General features: G+C 30.8%; 1 protein-coding gene across 7 annotated transcripts in view; it reads left to right on the top strand.

Annotated features, from left to right (window-relative positions):
• LOC139502896 (E3 ubiquitin-protein ligase Rnf220-like) overlaps positions 1-24,940 on the top strand; it is a 54,579-nt gene extending 29,639 nt beyond the window's left edge. For 2 of the 7 annotated variants that reach the window (XM_071292596.1, XM_071292568.1), the window contains exons 3-15: positions 5,686-5,812; positions 9,501-9,543; positions 11,235-11,309; positions 14,240-14,282; positions 14,972-15,096; positions 15,374-15,497; positions 19,051-19,144; positions 20,219-20,305; positions 21,552-21,583; positions 22,252-22,315; positions 22,675-22,768; positions 23,307-23,381; positions 23,750-24,940. In XM_071292596.1, coding sequence (XP_071148697.1) covers positions 5,686-5,812; positions 9,501-9,543; positions 11,235-11,309; positions 14,240-14,282; positions 14,972-15,096; positions 15,374-15,497; positions 19,051-19,144; positions 20,219-20,305; positions 21,552-21,583; positions 22,252-22,315; positions 22,675-22,768; positions 23,307-23,381; positions 23,750-23,821 — 1,055 coding nt within the window. In that variant the 3' untranslated portion in view covers positions 23,822-24,940. The remainder of the gene's footprint in view (positions 1-5,685; positions 5,813-9,500; positions 9,544-11,234; positions 11,310-14,239; positions 14,283-14,971; positions 15,097-15,373; positions 15,498-19,050; positions 19,145-20,218; positions 20,306-21,551; positions 21,584-22,251; positions 22,316-22,674; positions 22,769-23,306; positions 23,382-23,749) is intronic. The other 5 variants (XM_071292603.1, XM_071292581.1, XM_071292611.1 and 2 more) reach the window with 3 other exon arrangements.
• The last annotated feature ends 286 nt before the right edge of the window (positions 24,941-25,226 follow it).

The following is a 25,226-nucleotide window of genomic DNA, read 5'->3' on the forward strand; positions in this document are numbered from 1 at the left end:
TTCTCTTCATGTTTCACAAATCCAGAATATAAATTAAAAATGTACAAACATGAACGAAAAGGGGGTCAGATTCTGTAAATAGGTGGGGAACTTTACATCAAGTAGTTTAAAAAATATATAAATTTTATTTCAATACGATATGCCAGTAAAGGAATATTTAGAACTGAAGTGGCACAGGGAAACTTTGTAACTAAGATTTAAGAAATTATAATTCAAATAAAACAAAGACTATGGACTCTTGACGGAGTGACAACTTTAATTTTATTACTGGAATGTCAATAAAGTAGCCATGCTTTGTAATACTTTATTATTTAACGTGTAATATATAATCATTTGGATATGAGTATTTCTGAAAATTTAATGCTACAAAGCATGTTTGACTTGGGATGTCAAATTTTTATGATCTTGGATAGGTATAAATTAGAGAATTTACCTGACAAACTTGACTAACGACTTGGTAACAGGTACTTTGCAAACACTTCATCACAGGACGTAGATCAGTTATTATACTGCTTAATTTTTATTGACATCAAGTTTATGATATACTTATATATCAAAAAGTACACAATTTACAACATGTTTTGCAGCATTGTGAAATCTAAATGAGATCCATGCTGATTTATAATTTATAGCATATACTAACTGGGGGTCTTGTATTATTTATTGTATCACGTACTTGGGTACTCAATTCAATTAATTTGTCAAGTACCAGGTTAATAATAGTTTCTCTTTTTATGCTCCCTCTGTAGGGGGGCACTAAGTGTTACCCTTGTCCGTCCTGTCTGTCCTAACCGTCGCATACATCCCCAAACTTGGTTTCTATTCTCTGTTTTAGTGTGGCTCAACAAACTTTTATAAAACTAATACACAATGCTATTGCACAATGCTTATAACCACAAAACGCAGATCATGTTCAGATAGGGTGGTGTCACTTTATAAAACTAATACTAGTATACAATGCTATTGCACAATGCTTATAACCACAAAACACAGATCATGTTCAGATAGGGTGGCGTCACTTTTACTGTTCTTGAGTTGTGCCCCTTTATTAACATAAAAATAGCTGTATTTTTAACGGGATTTTTGTGACAAAATGTCAGTTATTGATTTGGGGATGTACGGTGGTCGGTCGGGCTGGTGGCAACCAAATGTTGTCCGTGCATTTACTCATGAACCGTTCAACCAAAGCTTATATGTTGTTACTGACAACAAAGTGAAAGTCAAGTTTAATAATGACGATTTTGACTTCTACCGTTCAGGAGTTATGGTTCTTGAAAGATTGAAAAATGACATTTCCAGTCGTGTCCGTTCATTTACTCATGAACCGTTCAACCAAAGCTTTTCCAATTTTTATATGTTGTTACTGACAACAAAGTGAAGGTCAATTTCAATAATGACGATTTTGACTTTTTCCGTTCAGGAGTGATGATTCGTGAAAGATTGAAAAATGGCTTTTCCAGTCGTGTCCGTGCATTTACTCATGAACTGTTCAACCAAAGCTTTTCAAATTTTAATATGTTGTTACTGATGACAAAATGGAGGTCAAGTTCAATAATGTCAATTTTGACTTTTACCGTTCATCAGTTATGGTTCTTGAAAGATCGAAAAATGGTGTTTCCATTCATGTTGTTGCATTTACTCATGAACCATTCAACCTAAGCTTTTCAAATTTTAATATGTTGATACTGATGACAAAATGGATGTCAAATTTGATATTGACGATTTTCACTTTCACTGTTAATCAGTTATGGTTCTTGTGACATTGGCAGGACAGAAATAAATGTTAATAAATCCGGTTTGCTGTCGTTGTGACAGCCTCTTGTTAGTTTCTGTTCTCTAACTTTAGTTTGCCTCAACCAAATGTTATAAAACTTATACATATAAGTGCTTATTACCACAAAACACTGATCAATTTTGAAAATGGTTAACACTACATGTATATTGTATGTGGCTTTAAGGTAGATATAAAGGAAATTAGGTCTTATAATAAGAGTACCTTAGTAATATTTCAGTAAATCTCTCTTCAGCATGTGGTCAGTGTTCTTACCTAAGTTCTTCAAAGTACAAAAAAAATATATACTAAAATCGATAATTCAATGATTGTGTAAGTGACTTACAGGAAGAATACAGAAGACGGGATGTTAAAAGATCGTGTTTGGACAGACAGTATGAGTGTTTGATCATCAATAATGATCGAGATTACCTTAATCTACACTACCCATCGGATCGTGACCTAATAATTATCCCCAGATTTGTCCAAATTCCTTATTGATTAGTGCATGACATATGACGATTGAAGAAGTCGTATAGAGATTATAACTTTCAAAGCTTGTCAGCGGTACTCACAGTGGATTAACGTAGCTTTGTGTGTGAAACAAAATTTTCCAACTTGACATGGCATTGATTTCATAATAATCTTTTTTGATGTAGATTGTTGACATTTATTGAAATATCCATAAGTAATTTATGAGAATAAAACTCAAACATTCCTTTTGTAATATTTTTATGAATTTTAAGTGGGGAATTTGCATTTTTGTTTGTCATTTTAATCTTTATGCTGGTATTAAGATGTATCTCTCCTTACAAAAGCAGTAAACTCAATTATAGTTTTATAAACCAGAATTTTGTTGGACAAAAGAGCAATTAGACTTTTAAACAGAAGAACTTTAGAGATTAAAGCAAGATTTATGGACAATTGGAGTCCATTAAAAGTTTTGAAAATTGTTAGCAGAAGGTTTTTATAGTATTTATATCAACAACATATTGTAAAATCCTCTGAATGAATACAGAACATCACCAGTGAAATGTAGTAGTAGCTGAAAGTCTTTGAGTATACCTTATCCCAACTTTTTGAGTCCTTGCAATGTAGGGGTAATATTGTAGACATTTTTTACTATCAAAGACTATATTGGCCTCCAGTCTAGAATTGGGTTATATTGTAGACATTTGTCAAAGACTATATTGGCCTCCAGTCTAGAATTGGGTTATATTGTAGACGTTTGTCAAAGACTATATTGGCCTCCAGTATAGAATTGGGTTATATTGTAGACGTTTGTCAAAGACTATATTGGCCTCCAGTCTAGAATTGGGTTATATTGTAGACATTTGTCAAAGACTATATTGGCCTCCAGTCTAGAATTGGGTTATATTGTAGACATTTGTCAAAGACTATATTGGCCTCCAGTCTAGAATTGGGTTATATTGTAGACGTTTGTCAAAGACTATATTGGCCTCCAGTATAGAATTGGGTTATATTGTAGACATTTGTCAAAGACTATATTGGCCTCCAGTCTAGAATTGGGTTATATTGTAGACATTTGTCAAAGACTATATTGGCCTCCAGTCTAGAATTGGGTTATATTGTAGACGTTTGTCAAAGACTATATTGGCCTCCAGTATAGAATTGGGTTATATTGTAGACATTTGTCAAAGACTATATTGGCCTCCAGTCTAGAATTGGGTTATATTGTAGACATTTGTCAAAGACTATATTGGCCTCCAGTCTAGAATTGGGTTATATTGTAGACATTTGTCAAAGACTATATTGGCCTCCAGTCTAGAATTGGGTTATATTGTAGACATTTGTCAAAGACTATATTGGCCTCCAGTCTAGAATTGGGTTATATTGTAGACATTTGTCAAAGACTATATTGGCCTCCAGTCTAGAATTGGGTTATATTGTAGACATTTGTCAAAGACTATATTGGCCTCCAGTCTAGAACTGGGTTATATTGTAGACATTTGTCAAAGACTATATTGGCCTCCAGTCTAGAATTGGGTTATATTGTAGACATTTGTCAAAGACTATATTGGCCTCCAGTCTAGAATTGGGTTATATTGTAGACATTTGTCAAAGACTATATTGGCCTCCAGTATAGAATTGGGTTAAATTGTAGACATTTGTCAAAGACTATATTGGCCTCCAGTATAGAATTGGGTTGTATTGTAGACATTTGTCAAAGACTATATTGGCCTCCAGTCTAGAATTGGGTTATATTGTAGACATTTGTCAAAGACTATATTGGCCTCCAGTCTAGAATTGTTTTTTTTTTTTTTTGTGTTGTTGGTTTGCTGTCTCATTAGCCAAAATATTGAAAGTAATTTATTCAACTCTTTGTAACATTTCAATATACCGTGTAACAAGTCTGCATGGAACTGTTTTATTGAACTTACCTGTAAACATTATGTTGGTGATTTAACTGTACAAAAACTTTAATCCTGCAGCTTTTTTTTCATGACAAATTGATAACAAGTTAAACCAAATTGAGCATGATTTATGAGTAATTTTTCTCCAGAGAGATTTTGTGAAAACAGCTCTGCAATACTATTAATGTCAGACTTTAAATTTGTTCTAAATAGAATTGTTCCATTGTATTACAAAGTCAAACATTCAAATGTTACTATTTGAATAATTTGAAATGTTAAGTTACATTTGTAACATTACATATTGATGTAGCACACTGTAATAATCCCATAATGCAGCACATTGTTATAGTGCAGTACACTTTAAAACAAACCAGCTATTGTAAAGCACATTGTTGTAACGCTATTAGTATTGTACAGCTCATTGTTGTAACAAACATGCTGTAACGTAGTATATTACAATTACAAATATGCCGCTGTGTAATAACAAACATGTTATAGTGTAGCACATTGTAATAACAAACATGTTGTAGTGTAGCACATTGTAATAACAAACATGTTATAGTGTAGCACATTGTAATAACACACCTGTTATAGTGTAGCACATTGTAATAACAAACATGTTAGTGTAGCACATTGTAATAACAAACATTAATAACAAACATGTTATAGTGTAGCGTATTGTAATAACAAACATGTTATAGTGTAGCACATTGTAATAACACACCTGTTATAGTGTAGCACATTGTAATAACAAACATGTTAGTGTAGCACATTGTAATAACAAACATGTTATAGTGTAGCACATTGTAATAACAAACATGTTATAGTGTAGCACATTGTAATAAAAAACATGTTAGTGTTGTACATTGTAATAACAAACATGTTATAGTGGTGTACATTGTAATAACACACCTGCTAATGTGAAGCACCTTATAATAACACACCTGCTAATAGATAGCACATTGTAATAACACACCTGATATAGAGTAGTAAATAGTAATTATAAACCTGCTACAGTGTAGCACATAATTATAAAAAACCTGCTTTAGTGTAAAACATTTATAACAAATCTTCTATAGTGTAACACTATTACAATAAACAATCTGCTATAGTGTAGCACATAGTTATTATAAACCTGCTTTAGTGTAAAACATTTATAACAAATCTTCTATAGTGTAACACTATTACAATAACCAATCTGCCATAGTGTAGCACGAAGTTATTACAAACCTGCTTTAGTGTAAAACATTTATAACAAATCTTCTATAGTGTAACACTATTACAATAACCAATCTGCTATAGTGTAACACTATTACAATAACCAATCTGCTATAGTGTAGCACATAATTATAAAAAACCTGTTTTAGTGTAAAACATTTATAACAAATCTTCTGTAGTGTAACACTATTACAATAAACAATCTGCTATGGTGTAGAACATTACAATTTCAAATATTACAAGATAATATAAAAAGTACAAAAGTGAAGCCTGTTGTTATTTTACATGATTATCATATTTCAATTTGTATTTTTTTTCCAGAACAAAGGAAGAAGTGTGTTTTAGACGGACAATCACCATGTTGTCCAGTTTGTGGTATTACATTAAGAGCTGGAGAAATAGAACACCACTTCACCCTTGAGATGGAGAAACTAGACAGACTTGTAAGGTAAGTGTTTTGGATACACTGTAGAGTGCACTAATAGCCATTGACCTCTATAGACTATAGATATAGGAAGATGTGGTGTGAGTGCCAATGAGACAACTCTCCATATACCTGTCCTGAAGGTCACTAACTGTCTTGTTTCTGTGCTTTAGTAACAGAGACAGAATTTTTGGAATTTGGCTGAAACAGTACTTTTATTATTTTGTGTATTCTTGTATTATTGAATATTTGTTATGGCAAAAATTATGAATAACTGGTCTGTAAGATACAGATGACCCCTGACCTGCTTGCCTGGTTTCATTTCTGGAGGTGAAAACAATGTATAGGACATGTGATTGGTAGCGTATATGATTGGTTGTGGAAAACTTTTAAATTTTGATAAAAACTAAAATGTATTTTGACACCATGTAACATGTTTGTAATGTATACCATAATGAAAATGTAATATCGAAAAATGACAAAATGATAAGAATTATTTGAAATGAAGGAAATCATAACTTATAGAAGTATAAAGAGAGCTCAAAGTGACTGTATAAGGCAAATTAATTTATAATTTCATACCTGACTAGTATGTGAAGCAAATTAGCATTGTTATATGTGCCACCTGGCATTGTTCAGTAATGGGCTCCTGGAAAAATCTCCATGAAAAATATCACTTATACTTTAATGGCCGTAATTTGTATTGTGATATAAAATATTATTAATTTATTCCACCTTATCACATGTGTAGTAGTCATTTCTGTAAATGATTTTAGATTTTCCATAAAATCTTTTGTAGTGACCAAATCAAGTATTTTATATTGTACGATATGAGAGTTAATAGAAGAGGATTATAACAATACAGAGAGACATTAAGTTACTAGATATTGCAACTTCGTTGTCAGTCAAAATGAAAAATATAGTTGCAATGAGTTCCGTTTTTTGTGTTTGTAATTCGTTAAGGTGCAGGCCTGCAGGTGTATATAGTTAAATGATGATTAACTCGTTTTGCATTCCTAACAAATTTGATCTGATGAAATTCTTCATATTTTCTATATTAGGTTATAATGGTCTTTCTAAATTTTATGTACTTGTTGAAAAATTAGATTTAAACACTGAAATTCTCATAAATATAATGTTATCAGGTAGTAGCTACATGTACATTTTTATGCATGATTTTGTATGCATAAAACAAAAATGAACAAATTAGTGCAGTACACCTTTTCTTAGATCACCAAAGAAAATCCCAAAATTCCACATCTATTAGTAGTGTGCACTTTTCAAACAATATTTTATTTCAATGTAAAAAATTCATTTTGCATTTTATTATTGTTTGAATTAATTCTTAGTGCATTTTTTGTGGGAAAAGTTGCCTGTAACTGATTCCAAATATTAAATACGAAAACGGAAACAAAAAATTCTCATTTAATGATTCAGTTTTAGTAATGAAGCAAATGATTGGATATTTATTTGTTGATATTACAACTTATTAAGCAAACAATACAAATAATTCTAACAAATGTACTTCCGATTCTCAATTCGAAAAATACTTAAGCATTTTATTGAGGCAGATGACTGAGTTATACAAATGTTTTATTATCTAATTGAAAGCTAGTTTTAAGGACAATTGTAGATTTGACCATATAGAAAGTTTGTATAAAGGTGCGAGTGGCAGCAATTATTGTTATATTAGAAATAATTTGCACTTCCAAATATTCAATATAGTACCAAGTAAAACAATCATTAAATACGCTGCGACTTTGATCATTTCGTTCATTGGTTGGTTTATACTTCAGTATTATTATTTTTTATTGATTATAACGGTAAAAAAGTTAAAAGGATTGTTCATAGTTGAGTTCAAAGATTTGTGTTGCCATTACACATTATTTATTTAGAATTAGACACAGGAATAAAGAACATCCAGGTGGAAATAACGTAAATCTGTTACATTTTCTTTAAGCAATTATGGTACTTCAATTTTCATTATTTACTAATCAACATGTAACATAAAATATAAACAACAGTGTAACTGCACGCTGCATTAAGTATATAGGCACTACCTCTTTATAACTTCGTTTTCTTTGTTATTATTAGGTTTTGATATAAACATAACAAAAGACCAGAATGTTGCATATCAAACTGAACTAAATAGTGTTTTGATGTTCATAAAAAATCGTGTTAAAATGAAAAAATTCCTTGGAAAGTTCTTTTATTCTGTGATTTTGTTGAATTTCTAAAAAGATTAGTCAAACAACAGATTTTGTTAATTAGATTTTCAATATAATTATTTTGAAATCAATTCTTATTTGCAAAGCTTCAGTTAATTTTATTTGAAAATACTTATATAACTATACGGTATAACTGTTAAAAATAATTATATAAATGGAGAAAAAAATACTGTTAATTTGATTAAATCTTGATAGACAATTTTTCTTCTCCTTACCTAGAAAAATACAGAGAAAATTATCATTATTTTATTTGGGTTCCCAGACGTCCTGTCACAACACTGTGAACAGATGTATAAATAACTTAATTACAATAGTAAACAATAGCCTAACAAGTGAATCCATTCGTTAGATTGGCCAGTCAAGACTTGCTGAAAAACTCATCTTGTTGAATTTAATTAGTAAATTGTATGTATTAGGTTGTCCGTGAAATGACAGAAAATGTCAGCTATTTATAAGTGACCAAACCAATTACACACTAATGAGTACAAATAATTTAGTTATTGTTTGATGCTAATTAAATTGTTGGTTGATTAATGGAGAAATGTAAAACCTTTGGCTGTTTAGATTCAATTAACTGGACAGTATGGTTAATGAAGTTCTTCATGAGGAATTACTACTCTAAAATAGTCATCTGAAATAGTTCTTCTTGACAAATTACTGCTGCAAAATACTCGTTCAAAATAGTTCTTCCTGACAAATAACTGCTTCAAAATATTTCTCCCTGACGAATTATCGTCACTACAAAATTTTTTGAACACAGATCATATATTACTCCACAACTGAAAAGCTGTATTTCTTGAAATCTTTAGGATTTTTTGCCTGCGCTTTTTCTTTCCTAAGTGAAAAGAGGACACAACTCTTTTTGGTTTCAGTCGGAAGGAATTTTTTTGTCATGTAAAGGGAACACATTACAGAACAACGTCAGTGTTTTTAGTTCATTTTTTTTCTAGAAAGGCGATCTGAGTAGAATTCTAAAAAGTTTTCATCATAAGTTATAAAGATAAATAAAAGGCAAAGGTATATTATCATTTATAGGTTTCGTCTCGCCTGCTGTGGAAGTAAGGCTTATATGTGCTATTGTTGGCATTAGGGTGTTAACACTTGTTTAAGTTTGTGATAAGACATATTTCTGTGGTTTTAGTTTATTAAGGAACTACTTTTCATATCTTAAATATAAAACTATGGCCAACTTTTTCAATATCTTTGATTTGCCACTATTTCAGTGTTTGATATATTTTTTACAAGGCTGAGAAAAGGACTTGTAAATTACAAATTGCTGTACAAAGTAAATAATGGTCACTGAGAAATAATTTGTGGGAATCTTTTCCGACAGATTTAAGCTTATCCATAAATAGGTAGTCACATGAATTACTTTCAGTGACAGCACTTTAATATTGTGGGCTTTTTTTATGTCTTTCATTTTGAGTTGGCTGAGTTGGCTGTCATTTTATTTACTATATATCGTTATCATTTTCAATTTTCAGATGTGGCAGAAAATCAAGAGACACTACACCACAAGGAAGAAAGGTATGTATCATTCTTATATTTTGAAAATATGGTCAAATTATTATTCTTTTATTTAATTTTGTTCAAAAATTATAATGTATCTGTTTATATTTATATTGTTATCAGAAATGTTCTAGATCAGTTGGTAAAATAGATGAAAAATAGTCTAGCATAAAATACTAATTCCAAAAAATATCACATAAAGTCTTCGGTGACAATTCTTTTCAAATCTTTCAAATATTTTTACATCAAGAATACATGCGTTTGTGGCGTGTGGCCTTTAGTATATTTACTCCAGTTTTATATGTTTTTTACAAGTATTTAATTGACAAATTAGATTCAGATGAGAGTATTGGATATCTTTCAATGACATTTATTTTCCTTAATTTGATCATTTGATTTGAAGTTTGTGAGACTAATAGAATTCAGTTTTCTATTAGTTCTTTACATGGCTAACCTTCTATCATTATGATATCCTTGATATGGAGAGAATTATAGAGACTGTCATTATCTTAGCAGTGTGTTAAACAATTTCAAGATTTTTTATTATAACTTCTTAGTAGGAAAATAATGCTAATTTATTAGTAGACTTGAAATATAGTCAGATAATTAGAATTAAAATCACACCTTGTATGTATAAAATGTATGTAATTACAAATTTATTATCTCCCTTTTCAAAGAAGTACTGAAATGTCGATTGAATTTCATGCAAAATAGAAATATTTTTCTCTCAGAATATTTATAACTGATTATTTCAAAAGTACTAGGTCAGGAACAAGGTAGCAATTTAATTTGATACACTGATTTTAACCAGATTTTTTTCTGAACATTATTCTTGAACAAAGGACATGTACCACAGGAAAGAAGATCATATTTCAATTAAACTTTATAATTTGACAAATTTTGTTTGATTTTATTCAGAAATTAGATACAAAAAATGTAGAAAACTATTTATTTGTAATTTAATGATGTCAGTTAGCCTGAAGTTCTTTTCTCACGTCAGATCTCCTTTACACCGTGATGTAACTGTATTACCCGTGTTCTTATTGTAACATATAATACTGGTAATAGTATTCAATGAAAACCATATTTAAATAGATAAATGATTTATTTGCTATCAAGACTTTCTACTATTCTGACCAAACAAATAAAGAAATAAAACCACAATAAATTTTAATTTACTTATTTTCTTTTCTGATTGCCTAGATTGTCTTTCTGTGAAAATATTGTAATTGTAAGAATTATACAGTAACTGCTTTATATTGTTGACATTTTTAAGAGACACATATTTTATTGAAAGGATTTATTTTTAATGGTTAAACCTTGCCAAAATTAGTTTTAATTTATTGAAAATGTCTTGTCTGAGACTTCAAACAAGAGAATTAATATACTAAAGGGCAAATGATCTAAATGGAACATATGTAACAATGCTCTCTATAAATGAACTTATGAAAAAAAATCTCTAGCTCTCAATAATATTTGTATTGGTCATTGTGGGATGTCAAAGTGTGCCATCACTGTGTTTAAATTTTCAGATTGTCTTATTCCTAGGACAAACCGTCAAAATAAACAACAGCAATAAAAATTTCATTGTATGTACAAATTCATTTTACCAGAAAAAAAGATTTATAATCATATTTTTTTTCCTTAGTCTTAAAAAATTATCAAAACTTCTGAAAATATATATATAAAGTGATATTTTTTCATTGTAGAATTTGTCATCACCACCAGTCAGGCGAGGGAAGGAGTCTCCTGCCACAGAGGTGGTTTCACAATCAAGATTTGAGGTAAAGTTACAACTTACTGGCGGCATTTATATACATTTTTGTAATACTGACATTATTCATGGTCTCTTTTCAATACAAATTTTACTCATTCAAATGTTTTGTGAAAGCCAGACTTTTTTTTCATCTGCCAAATAGAAGGGCTATTGATACACATTCATTTTATTTAAAAACAAATAATTTTTGAAAGTTGGAAAAATATTTTATTTTAAAAGAAACAAGAAAGAATTTAACTTGTAGATATTTAACCACAAAAATGGAAACATTTAGTTGATTCATAAAGATGAAAGGTGTGTTTTAATTAGTTGGGAGAGTGGTTAGTTTATATAACCGATAGTTTGAAAACTATTATTAAATTACGGACTGGATACTTTTCTTCTTTAATGGCAAATAACTTTTAAGAATACACAAACATTACAGAAATTCATAAAAAGTTTATTTCGATATTGAAATATACAACTGCAAGTTTTACATGATGTGAAAATGCGGCGGTGCATTGATTGATCAACATATGGGGGTTGCCCCTATGATTTAAATGTTCATTTGACAGAGAGGATTTACACAGATCAAAGTTAGTATTGTGATGCAAGTCGTCTTCCGTACTGAGTAGCTGTGAATAATTCATTTACAGGGAGCCTTTCTCTCGTCTTTTGTTACAACTGTTTTACGATATTTCATTGAAGTCTTTAAAAGTAATTAATAGTTGATCAATCAGTCTTTATGTCGCACTTGGAGTTTGTCAAACAAACTTGCAAATAATTGATTTCGAATTTTGTTCAAGTTTCACCAGGATTATAATTTTGTCTGTGTTAGCATTAATTAGTTGCGATTCTTTGTCGATATATTTCTGTGTCTGTAGACTATAATTGATCCGTAATCTAAAGTTAGTTCTTAGAACATTTGTTGACGATTGTTTTGCCGACCTGCCCCTTATTGACAATTTCACTGCTCATTTTACGCAGTAGCATGTTCGTATGAAAAGGAGAGTAGGGCAATGTTAAAATAAATGGTTGTCATTGTTGTGTTAATCTGTCAATAGCTGGAGTAGTCAGACAAATTGTATAAATGAAGTTCAATAAAAACTTGAGCAGATACTAATATAAATACTCTTGTAAGGAAACCGCAGAAGAAATCGGTGTGGTTTATCTTTGCCTGGGATTAGATAGGGGGATGAAAGGACTTCCTTCACACTAGATAAATGGGTGTTAAATAATGTTCAATCTTTGTGATTAAAATATAATGAGAAAGTAATTTAAATGTTTCAATTTTATTCTATGCAAATTTTATCATTTGATATGAGTAAATTACATAAAGTAGTATTCTTTTGATATGAACTAAGTCTTTAATCACTTCAATATTCTGTCAATATGTAAATATTAAGTTTGTTCATTTTACATTCTACCGATAACAATGACTAATAGTACTGGATTAGAAATTTTTATTTTCATTCAGAATTTAAATATTTTATATTAATATTAGATAAATAGTATTTCCTCTAATTACCTGCCACTAATTTGAGGTCGCGATTTTGATTTTATTGAGGTGTGACAATTCAGTCAAATACCTGCAGTTAACACAAAAAATATAATATTTCTTTATAAAATTTATTAACTTTGAGACCTATGATATATTTAGAAAGAGAAAATCTAATTGGTTTTATCCTTTGAACTGAGGTTGGAAGTTTATTGAGAATTTTGTGAAGACAGTTGATATTTAGTTCCCAGGAACAAGAAAAAAGTTAAAATTTTAATGAATAAAAATGGGAGTGAGTTATTGTAAACATTTTTTTTAAGAAATAATTATGAAACAGTTAATTTAAAGTTAATACATGTATGAGGTGATCGTTCCTTTTTGACAGAAATTGTTTTTGCTATGTCACCTCTTCTTTGATATCAATAAATAATAATAAATTCTGTTTAATGGAAGATTTATATCAGTGTCTGTCCAAAACTCTGACAAGGAAAAGATTTGTTTTAAATCATTTGTCTTATGCTCAATCAAAAAGAAAAGATTATTTTAACCATGTCAAATCAGATTTCCTTGGTTTTAAATAAATGTTTTTCTAATACTGTCAAAACCTTGTCAGACAAAACCCACTCTAAATGACCACAGGACAGACAAAAGGTCTGAAACACTGACCTCAACATTAACACTGCACATTTTAATTAACCCTAAAATACAGCTACAATTCAATTAAGCATAGGCCATTATTAAGATACAAATTATAACTGGCAGACAGAACTGATTTGTTTGTCCTCATGCTTCCAAATTTATATTTCATGGGAAGAAACACATTGTATTTAAAATGTGATTAAACTAAATGATATTGTATTATTTCTTTTTCTGTCTTAAAGGGGGGAAAATATTTTTAGTTTTCATTAGTAAGAAATAGTATTGAAGTACAATGATATATATGGAACATGTATCCTTTCATAAAGGCTCTAAAATAAAAAAGTATAGCATGGTTGTTAATCATTTTACATATTTATTAATCCAAATTACAAAAGTGTTGTTAACAAGAAAGATTAGGACAAATTAACATAAGTTATTTGGATTTATATCAAGGAAATATAGAATGTATTTTTACATTCCTATATTTTAATGGAAAAAAGAAGTTGTTTTGACTTGGGATTGTTTTGTGTTAACAATTTATGTTATATTTTTGGATTGTAAGCTAACCTGTTAATTGTATTTGTACATATATCCCTAAAGGAATATGGTTTCACTTATCACGAGTCAAATTATTAAAAAAAATAATTACTGCATTTTAGTGTAACTGATAGGAGCACCTTAACGTGATCCCTAATTGTCATAAACATTGTACATGTCATTGGGTCTTTTGGACCTAATTGCTCGTATAGAATTTGTATTGTCCGAGGTGTTAAAGGCTGTGTAATATAAATCTAACCCTATTGTTATTAATCTATTTACAGACGTACCTTAGGATCAAATGTAACCGTCAAGCTCGTCTAACCAGTAAGTTGTCAGTTATTACGTTTCGCTTCCTTCGTGGGTAGTTCCCTGATACTATTGTTCGGAAACTTGGTATGCTGATCAGACAAATTGATAAACTAAGGAGATGCCACAAGTAGTTACCAAATCTTAATCAATTAACAACAGAATGATTTCAGGTTCAAAAGACGACCAATAATTTATTTCATTTAAAGTAGTGTTTGACAAGTTTTTACAGATCTGAGCAGAGATAGCGGAGTTAAATTGAAAAATAAAACAATTAAAATAAGATCATTCTTTTAGTCGAATGGTGTAAGATAGAACTGGTGACTCAGTTAAGTTTGTATTGGCTCTTCTGATATCATGATAAGTGTTGACAAGCCGTAGAGAACATGGATCATGCGATATACTCGTTTATCACACTTGTAATTATTAAGTCATTAGCGTTGAAAAATAAGTCCACTTGAATTTAGATATGGAAAGTTATAATTAAGTTAGATAAAAGATTTTACCAAAGGACAGATTATTTTTTCCGCTTTTTTTCTTTCTTTCTGTTTTCAATTTTTCTGACAATGAAAAAAGTATTAAAATGTATTTTGAATTTATCATTATTTAATTCAATATTATTTCTTACAACACTATGTACAATAGCCATTCCATTTTCAATTTCAATTGACTTTACATGATTAATTTATTATTATATTTTTATATTGGTGTAGGTCGTACTAAAAACAAAAAGAGAAGACCAACTGAAGAAAGCTGCTGTCCAATATGTAACGAGAAATTGTCTGGAACTTCAGAGGAATTAAATGGCCATGTAGAATTATGTCTGAAAAAGGTAGCAAAATATTTTGATAGGTAGTGTAGAGTAATTTGTTTAAGTATTGAAATTTAGCTTATATTTTGTTTATTATTAGAAGTTAAAAATATGCAGTAAAGTTTTAAATCATATTTTGAACACTGGATAGTTTTAGGTTAAAAATTCAGAACACGTCAGATTAAATATTATTGAAAACATTATCATGTATTTAAATTCATTAAACATCTGGTATTATGTAATATCAAAATAAATGATTATAACGATATTTGGAGTCAGACTTTTGTTATTTTTCCAGCAGAGAGGAGAGTTGGAGGATGAGAACATTGACGTTGAAGGTGACGACGAACAGTATGAAGAGTACACATGGGCGGGGCAGACTCGAATCAGAGCTACCACCATGTTGGAAGGAGGATTTGCAAGTAAGTCTTGTCAGGATAGACAAGACATCTTTAAAAGAATTTAAATGCCAACATGCCAGAAGGAAGATATGAGGCACATCAAACATATCAGTAGTCTGTATACCAAATATGTGTTTGTTTCAGGCACTTTTGGATTTTGCATAACAAAAGAGACTATTGATTGTTTTGATTCAAATTTGTACACTGTCAACTAAAGAACATCCATTTTAAAACCTTCTAGTAACACTAACATGACTAACATTCATCAATATGCAGGGCAAAAATTATTTGAAAATATTAAGAGAAAAAAATCAGAGCAAAAATGTATTTTAAAAGTAATTTTGATTTCATGGATGATTTTTATACGACCGCAAAATTTGAAAAAATTTTCGTTGTATATTGCTATCACGTTGGCGTCGGCGTCGTCGTCGTCGTCGTCGTCGTACGGCGTCCGAATACTTTTAGTTTTCGCACTCTAACTTTAGTAAAAGTGAATGGAAATCTATGAAATTTTAACACAAGGTTTATGACCACAAAAGGAAGGTTGGTATTGATTTTGGGAGTTTTAGTCCCAACATTTTAGGAATTAGGGGCCAAAAAGGGCCCAAATAAGCATTTTCTTGGTTTTCGCACTATAACTTTAGTTTAAGTTAATAGAAATCTATGAAATTTTGACACAAGGTTTATGACCACAAAAGAACGGTTGGGATTGATTTTGGGAGTTTAGGTTTCAACAGTTTAGGAATTAGGGGCCAAAAAAGGGCCCAAATAAGCATTATTCTTGGTTTTCGCACTATAACTTTAGTTTAAGTTAATAGAAATCTATGAAATTTAAACACAAGGTTTTTGACCATAAAAGGAAGGTTGGTATTGATTTTGGGAGTTTTGGTCCCAACAGAATAAGGGGCCCAAAGGGTCCAAAATTAAACTTTGTTTGATTTCATCAAAATTGAATAATTGGGGTTCTTTGATATGCCGAATCTAACTGTCATGACTGTGTATGTAGATTCTTAACTTTTGGTCCCGTTTTCAAATTGGTCTACATTAAGGTCCAAAGGGTCCAAAATTAAACTTAGTTTGATTTTGACAAAAAATGAATCAGTTAGGTTCTTTGATATGCTGAATCTAAAAATGTACTTAGATTCTTGATTATTGGCCCAGTTTTCAAGTTGGTCCAAATCGGGGTCCAAAATTAAACTTTGTTTGATTTCATCAAAAATTTAATAAATGGGGTTCTTTGATATACCAAATCTAACTGTGTATGTAGATTCTTCATTTTTGGTCCTGTTTTCAAATTGGTCTACACTAAAGTCCAAAGGGTCCAAAATTAAACTTAGTCTGATTTCAACAAAAATTGAAATCTTGGGGTTCTTTGATATGCTGAATCCAAAAATGTACTTAGATTTTTTATTATGGGCCCAGTTTTCAAGTTGGTCCAAATCAGGATCTAAAATTATTATATTAAGTATTGTGCAATAGCAAGTCTTTTCAATTGCACAGTATTGCGCAATGGCAAGAAATGTCTAATTGCACAATATTGTGAAATAGCAAATTTTTTTTTAATTAGAGTTATCTTTCTTTGTCCAGAATAGTAAGCAAGAAATATCTAATTGCAAAATATTGTGCAATAGCAAGATTTTTTTTTAATTGGAGTTATCTTTCTTTGTCCAGAATCAACTACAATCTTTGTTATATACAATATACAATGTATATTCACTTTTTACTACCAACTGATAAATTAAAATAATCTTTACCATTCAGTGATAACAAGCAGTTTTTTTACATCTTAATATTTTATGATGTATTTAAATGAGTAGTTATTGTTGCAAACTCCATTAGAAATTTTAATTGAGATTAGTTTTGGAATAAGGGAAAGGGGGATGTGATTAAAAAAATTGGGATCAATTTTTCTCATTTGAAATTTCATAAATAAAAAAGAAAATTTCTTCAAACATTTTTTTGAGAGGATTAATATTCAACAGCATAGTGAATTGCTCTAAGAGAAAACAAAAATTTTAAGTTCATTAGAACACATTCATTCTGTGTCAGAAACCTATGCTGTGTCAACTATTTAATCACAATCCAAATTTAGAGCTGAATCCAGCTTGAATGTTGTGTCCATACTTGCCCCAACCGTTCAGGGTTCAACCTCTGCGGTCGTATAAAGCTACGCCCTGCAGAGCATCTGGTTTTATCAGTGGTTCATTAACTCCTTATTTGCATAAAATTTCAATCAGCTTTCTCCAGTTGATTTTTTATTGAATACCAATATATGTTGTTAAACATGAGACCTTGATTGTTTGATTCTGAAGTTAATAGTATGTAGGTAATTAGCTGGACCAGTTTGCCGTAGTTTTACTCTGACATATTAGTAATCTAAGTGTATTTGCAGTAATTACAAAAACTTCATTCATCAAACAATGTCAGCCCAATACACATCATATCTACATAACAAATGATCATTTAATGTTCAACTTCCGTTGGTTCGATGAAAATAGGGATTATGAAATAACTGTATATGATTATTAGAAACCATGTGTCAATTATAAGTTCACTTTTCTTTATCAAAATAATTGTGTGAGTGTCAGTATTTAATGATGTTGGTCAGATATGTTGTTGTATGATTAATGGGGAAAAAGTTAATCAAACCCTGATGTATTACAGCGTTTGCCAATGTAGGTTCATGTTAGCAAAAGATTAATATTTCGTAGTTAATGCAAAATCTGTATTTAATATTGCAGAGAAAACTAATAACTGCCTAGGCGTTATAATTAACAAAATAAAAATTTGATTGGCTTCCTTAAGGGAAGGTAGTCAAATATTTCAAGCATTTGACAAAACATATATGTGACTATAAAATGTTATAGAATCAACTGAATTGATAGTTAATATTTGTACAGTTCAATAACCAGCTTTAGGGACCCAACATCTGCCTGGCTATAAATGATAATAATAAAAAAAATCTTTTCTGGTATACCCTTTCCTCTATTGAAACCAACCATAACTATATCTATCTTTAAAGTGAAGTTTCAAACTGGAATCCAAAGTTAACACCACTGTAACTCAAAAAACATCAAAGAGTAAAGTGACTTAAGGTGGTACCCAACACTTTCACTAAATTTATTTGGCTCGTTTAATTTTCATAAAATTTTGTCAAAGTATTTACTTTGACCCTTTAACGAAAATATAAAAATTAAATTTTTTTTGAACCAACCGTTTTGTCAGAAAAATTACACTGGTTATATAGCAGTTTTACAAACACCAATGTTGATCATTGAGAAGCTTAATATTCCTTTTACAACACAACGTAATTAAAACGTTTAGCTGACTTTACAGAGTTATCTCCCTGTAGTGTTAGGTACCACCTTAAGTATTCAATTGTAAAATCCTGAAAAATAATAGTGATATACAGTTACCAAAGAAATTGCAAATTATATATAAACAGTCACTTTTATTTACTATTAGAGAACTTATCTAAGGATAGGGAAAATGTTGATCAACCTGAATCTCCAATAAACATAGCTGCCATCATTACTTTGTTCTGTTGATCAGTTTGTTATGTTTTGTTTTATAGGATCAGGATTTCAGACCATGTGTAAGAGAACATCTGATGAAGAAGTGGATTTAAATGTTGATGGAGATGATTCAGAAATGTATGGACGACCACAGTATCCTTAACGGAATGTTATACTAATATTGTGTATATAGTATACTATACTGTTTCTACCAAGGATATCCACAAATTTTAAACTGCTGCCAAATAATATAGACACAAATTGCACAAATTCATTATTTTCTGTTTGAAATTAGATTTTCTAAATTCTTATTTCCCATCCATGGATCAGTTCTTTAAAACAAAACAAGCTCCTAGGATTCCTAAACAATAAGTGAAGATAACAGGTGATTCGGTCTGTAAAACAGATGAATAGAAAGATGAAATTATTACCCCACATTATTCAAGTAGTGGGAAAATGACACCTTCTCTCAATTTATAAAAATGCACTATTTTATGGCTGCCTATACAGTATGGTTTTCTCATTGTTGAAGGCTGTAAGGTGGCCTATAATTACTTTATACATCCACTTAATTTTGAACTTTGGTGGGTAGTTGTCTCATGTGCAATCATACAACATCTCCTTATTTCTATATTAGTAGTACACAAAATCAAAGACTAAAATGAATAAATTGAGAATGGAAATGGGGAATGTGTCAAAGAGACAACAGCCGAAGGCCACGAATGGGTCTTCAATGCAGCGATAAACTCCTGCACCCAGAGTCGTGCTTCAGCTGCCTACTATACAAAAAAGTATACTAGTTCAGTGATATTAATGGACGTTATACTAAACTCCAAAATATACACAAGAAACTACAGTTAAAAATCATACAAGACTAATAAAGGCAAAAGGCTCCGGACTTGGGACAGGTGCAAAAATGCAGCGGGGTTAAACATATTTTTTGAGATCTCAACACACAACAATATGCACAGTAAAACTCAGTTCAAAAGAAGTCTGAGTCTGATGTCAGGATAGGTAACAAAAGAAGCTTAACAAAATGGCAATGATACAGAAGTCAACAAAGGACTACTAGCAGTTACTGCCAGCTCCATACCCCAATCCTCAATACAAAACACTTGCAAAGTGAGTAAATAAGCCATCTATATTGATAGAAATAAAAATTTAATTGAATTTATGGAGGAATATTTTTTTCTGAAAAATAATCAAAGTTTCCTTATTAATTACAAGATATAATGAAGCTGATATTATTCCTTGTTCCTCAGAGGAACCCAATGAGGAGAGAGAAAGGGAGGCACTACGAGGGGCTGTATTAGGGTAGGTACCTTATCATGTAAATATATATTGTTCCTCAGAGGAACCAATGAGGAGAGAGAAAGAGAGGCACTACGAGGGGCTGTATTAGGGTAGGTACCTTATCATGTAAATATATATTGTTCCTCAGAGGAACCCAATGAGGAGAGAGAAAGAGGGGCACTACGAGGGGCTGTATTAGGGTAGGTACCTTATCATGTAAATATATATTGTTCCTCAGAGGAACCAATGAGGAGAGAGAAAGAGAGGCACTACGAGGGGCTGTATTAGGGTAGGTACCTTATCATGTAAATATATATTGTTCCTCAGAGGAACCCAATGAGGAGAGAGAAAGAGGGGCACTACGAGGGGCTGTATTAGGGTAGGTACCGTATCATGTAAATATATATTGTTCCTCAGAGGAACCCAATGAGGAGAGAGAAAGGGAGGCACTACGAGGGGCTGTATTAGGGTAGGTACCGTATCATGTAAATATATATTGTTCCTCAGAGGAACCCAATGAGGAGAGGGAAAGGGAGGCACTACGAGGGGCTGTATTAGGGTAGGTACTTTGTCATGTAAATATATATTGTTCCTCAGAGGAACCAATGAGGAGAGAGAAAGAGAGGCACTACGAGGGGCTGTATTAGGGTAGGTACCTAATCCTGTAAATATATATTGTTCCTCAGAGGAACCCAATGAGGAGAGAGAAAGGGAGGCACTGCGAGGGGCTGTATTAGGGTAGGTACTTTGTCATGTAAATATATATTGTTCCTCAGAGGAACCAATGAGGAGAGAGAAAGAGAGGCACTATGAAAGGCTGGCTGTATTAGGGTCCGTACCTAATCCTGTAATAAAAAATGATATCGATTTCTGATATACCCAATGAGGAGATTGAAAGGGAGGCACTACGTGGAACTGTTTACGGGCCTCGATTGATATTAATTTTTTTTCTCAGAAATCAATAAAACCACATATTCACCTCATCAAAAAACAGTAATTATAGAGTGTTCAAACTTTTGCTTCTACAATCAATACTAAGATTTCGACATACTGTAGAAACACTAATTTTTATAAATTTTCTCCTTTCCCTGATACTGTACTGCAATGAGCTTGATGTACACCTTTATATTTACATCACGGTCCTTTAGTGGTCAAATGGTCATCATTAAGATAAACAGATATACATTTTAATCTACTGGTTGTCAAATTATATTTTCTTCAAAATTTTTATGAATCAGATTTTATCCAACTTTTGTTTATTTTACAGAACATCCTCCAGTTCATCAATACAACCCAAAGGTTAGTTATTTTCTGAAGATACTCATTAGAAGTTACAATTGTCTGTTAATGCATTGAAGACTTGATTTTTTTATAACTTGAATTCAATCAAATATAATACCTAATATTATAAAAAAAAAGAAAGAAAGATGTGGTATGATTGCCAATGAGACAACTCTCCACAAGAGACCAAATGACACAGAAATTAACAACTATAGGTCACCGTATGGCCTCAACAATGAGCATAGCCCATACCACATAGTCAGCTATAAATGATCCTGAAATGATAAAAGTAAAACAATTTAAATGAGAAAACTAATAGACTAATTTATGTACAAAAATTGAAAGAAAAACAAATATGTAACACATCGACAAACGACAACCACTGTATTACAGGCTCCTGACTTGGGACAGGCACATACATACAGAATGTGGCAGGGTTAAACATGTTAGCAGGTTCCCAACAACCCTTCCCTAACCTGGGACAGTGGTGTAACAGTACAACATAAGAATGAACTATAAAATTCAGTTGAAAAAGGCTCAACTCATCAGATAGATACAAATAGAAATACTACACAGAGTGGACGTGGATAAATAGATTGGATTACTTGATTAAATATGAAATTCTGAGATTATAATATTGGTCGATAGTTAATATGTCTAAAATTTGACCACATATATTTTTGCAGCAAGTACCAGTGAAGAAGGAATGGATGTAAATGAAGCCGATAAGTCTCCTTCTCATGATACACAGTAAGTTGGCTTGTAATCGCTTAAACTTGACGGGTTTAGTTTAATGTTTTATTTGATCAAGCTTTTTAGATTTATATTTATATTTCGAATGTATTGAATATCATGTGAAAGATGAGCTCTTTGAAAATCTAATGATGTAGCAAACAGTATTTTAAATCCTTCCTATTGTTATCATTTTTTTTTTTAGACGTGTTGTCTGAAAGATGATAAACTGAAGAATTTGTACAAGGGGACATAACTCCTTCATTATATCATTATGGTTAAGTTAATAATTGAAATTATTGTATTGATTACTATTTTGACACAAAGTAATATTTAGATAATGTGCTATTTTAAACAACTTATGATTTTATTTCCAGATTAGAATCAAACTCCAGTAATGTTATAGAAGCATTAAAAACAAAACTAAAAGATAGAGATGCGGACCAAAAAACAAAATGTCTGATTTGCATGGTGAGTGTTAATAACTTTTAATGTACAGAACAAAACTGTCTTTGCTAAATTTGCTTATATTGAATCAGAACAGTTTTTACCAAGAAAAAATTCAACAACATGAAACATAGACAAATGTAAATAAAATTCACACAAAAGATAGAGAAAATAGAGGAGGCTTTTGAAAATGAATAACTGAAAATAAAGACAAGATGAAAATAATATTCTGCAATGTAAAATTTTAAATTGCAGAATATTCATTTTCATCTTGTCTTTATTTTCAGTATTTACAAGGCCAAGTTATTCATTTTCAAAAGCCTCCACTATTTTCTCTATCTTTTTGTGAGTATTTTATTGACACGTGTGTACAAAAGTGAATTAACGTGGCAAAGCTACAGAAAAATTAAGCAAGCATATCAACAGATAAAAATAAAAGATCTATTTGGGGGAAAAAATCGTTTTTCCCTCCTCCCTAGAATATCAAATAGTCCCTTATAGTGATGCTTATGCTAAAATCAGATAATATTTGTGATTTGTAAGAATTTTGTTTATATTTCAGGAAGCCTACAATAAACCTGTGACATCAATACAATGTTGGCATGTTCACTGTGAAGACTGCTGGTTAAAAACGTTGGTAAGTTGTTAGGTTTTGTCACTGGCTAATGCTTGAGGGGAAAATGTTCGAAGTAAGGAATAAGTTTTGCGTGTTCCCCTGTCAACTTTAAAAAATTTCAGAGACAACAATTTTTTAGGAGGAAAATAATAATTAAGAGTAATAAAGAAGTGAAATGGAGGCTGGAGGTTGTTGATATAAAAAAAATAGATGTGGTATGATTACCAATGAGACAACTCTTCACAAGAGTCTAAATGACACATAATTAACAGCTATAGGTCACCATACGGCCTTCAACAATTAGCAAACCCCATTCTGTATAGTCAGCTATAAAAGGTGTCATTATTCATTTAAATGGAATGTAATTATTAATTTTATATATTTTTCAGGGAGCAAAGAAGTTATGCCCCCAGTGTAATATGATAACCTCTCCTGGAGATTTAAGAAGAATATATTTATAGATTTACGTTGTGACTGACAGATAAGATATGTGTTGGATATTTGTTACGTGAATTGAAAAAATTAAAAATGACTTTGTTGTACATCTGTATTTCAACCAAATAATCAAGCATAGATTTCAATCAGTTTAAGAAAAAATACAAAAAAGAAGTAAATGTACTGGGTAGTACATCTTTGTCTTCTAAAGACAGTGATGTAATATGTTGTATTAGGATAAACAAAAAATCTAATTGCACAATCTATTGCCGGTTAATTTCACACATGAAAAAAATCACATTCATTATATTTTTGCTTCTGAAATAATGTCATCCTTCTCGCTACCATTAACGGTTAATTCTGATATTTTGAATGTCTGCAGAAGTATGAATGATACATATTGTTTCTGTCTTTTTGATCATCAGAGTTAAGTAATTTCCTGTATGGTTGTGTATGTTGTTATAGCTGATTTGTGTTTTCTGTGTTATATTGATATTGACTTGAAAGTTTTAGGTTCTAGAGTTTTTAAAATTGCTTCAATGATATTAAAAGTTGTTAGTTATTAGCTTAATTTGGTAGTAATTACTTCAATCTGTCTCTAAAGAGGACAAAGTAAAAATACTGTTAAAGGAAAGATGTGGGGACAGATTTTTTTCTGCTCATTTTATAGATTACACATCGTAAAAACACTGGTGACAAAGGATTTAGAATAAAATTTATTTTCAAATAATTCTGGCTTTAATTTAAAAGAGTTTCATATAAAATTCAGACAATTGCATTTGTATAACTATAAGTAGAACCTAGTGGGATTTTATTTTATTTTAAGGTAATTTGCTTTTTATATTGCAAAAACAATGGAATGACAAAAAAAAAGAAATTATTAAGTGGGTCGTATATATTCCTTACAACTATCCAAAAATTAGTGAATTTTATAAAATCTTTACATCTCATGACTCAATATTAAAAATAAAAGATTTCAAAATGTAGATTTTTTTAGAGTTTTTATGCAATTGTTAAAGATATAGTGCTACAAGACACCAGTGTATTATATTTTAACACTAGTCTGATTATTGTTGTGTACTAAACTATTGTTTTATACTAATATATGAGAAGATTATCTAGGAATAAAATCATGTTATATTTAATGTTGTTTCTTCATCTTATTTAGAGTTTGTTTTGTATTGATTTCATGATTACATTCCATCTCATGAAGTGTTTTAGAATCGTTTACAGGCATTTTCAACTACTATTTGATGATGGAAGTTTTTCTGCTTTGCTACTGATGAATGGTGTTGTCTTAACATCCTACCAGTCCGTGTTAAGCCAGCAGCATTCACTCTATCAATCCTGGCAGTGGGTGGGTCTTAGATGATGTGTACACATTTAATTTTAGAGTGCCGTGACTTTGTACATGACAACTTCTTTTAGATC

This window comes from Mytilus edulis, chromosome 1 (genome assembly GCF_963676685.1).
Source record: "Mytilus edulis chromosome 1, xbMytEdul2.2, whole genome shotgun sequence".
NCBI classification, from domain to species: domain Eukaryota; kingdom Metazoa; phylum Mollusca; class Bivalvia; order Mytilida; family Mytilidae; genus Mytilus; species Mytilus edulis.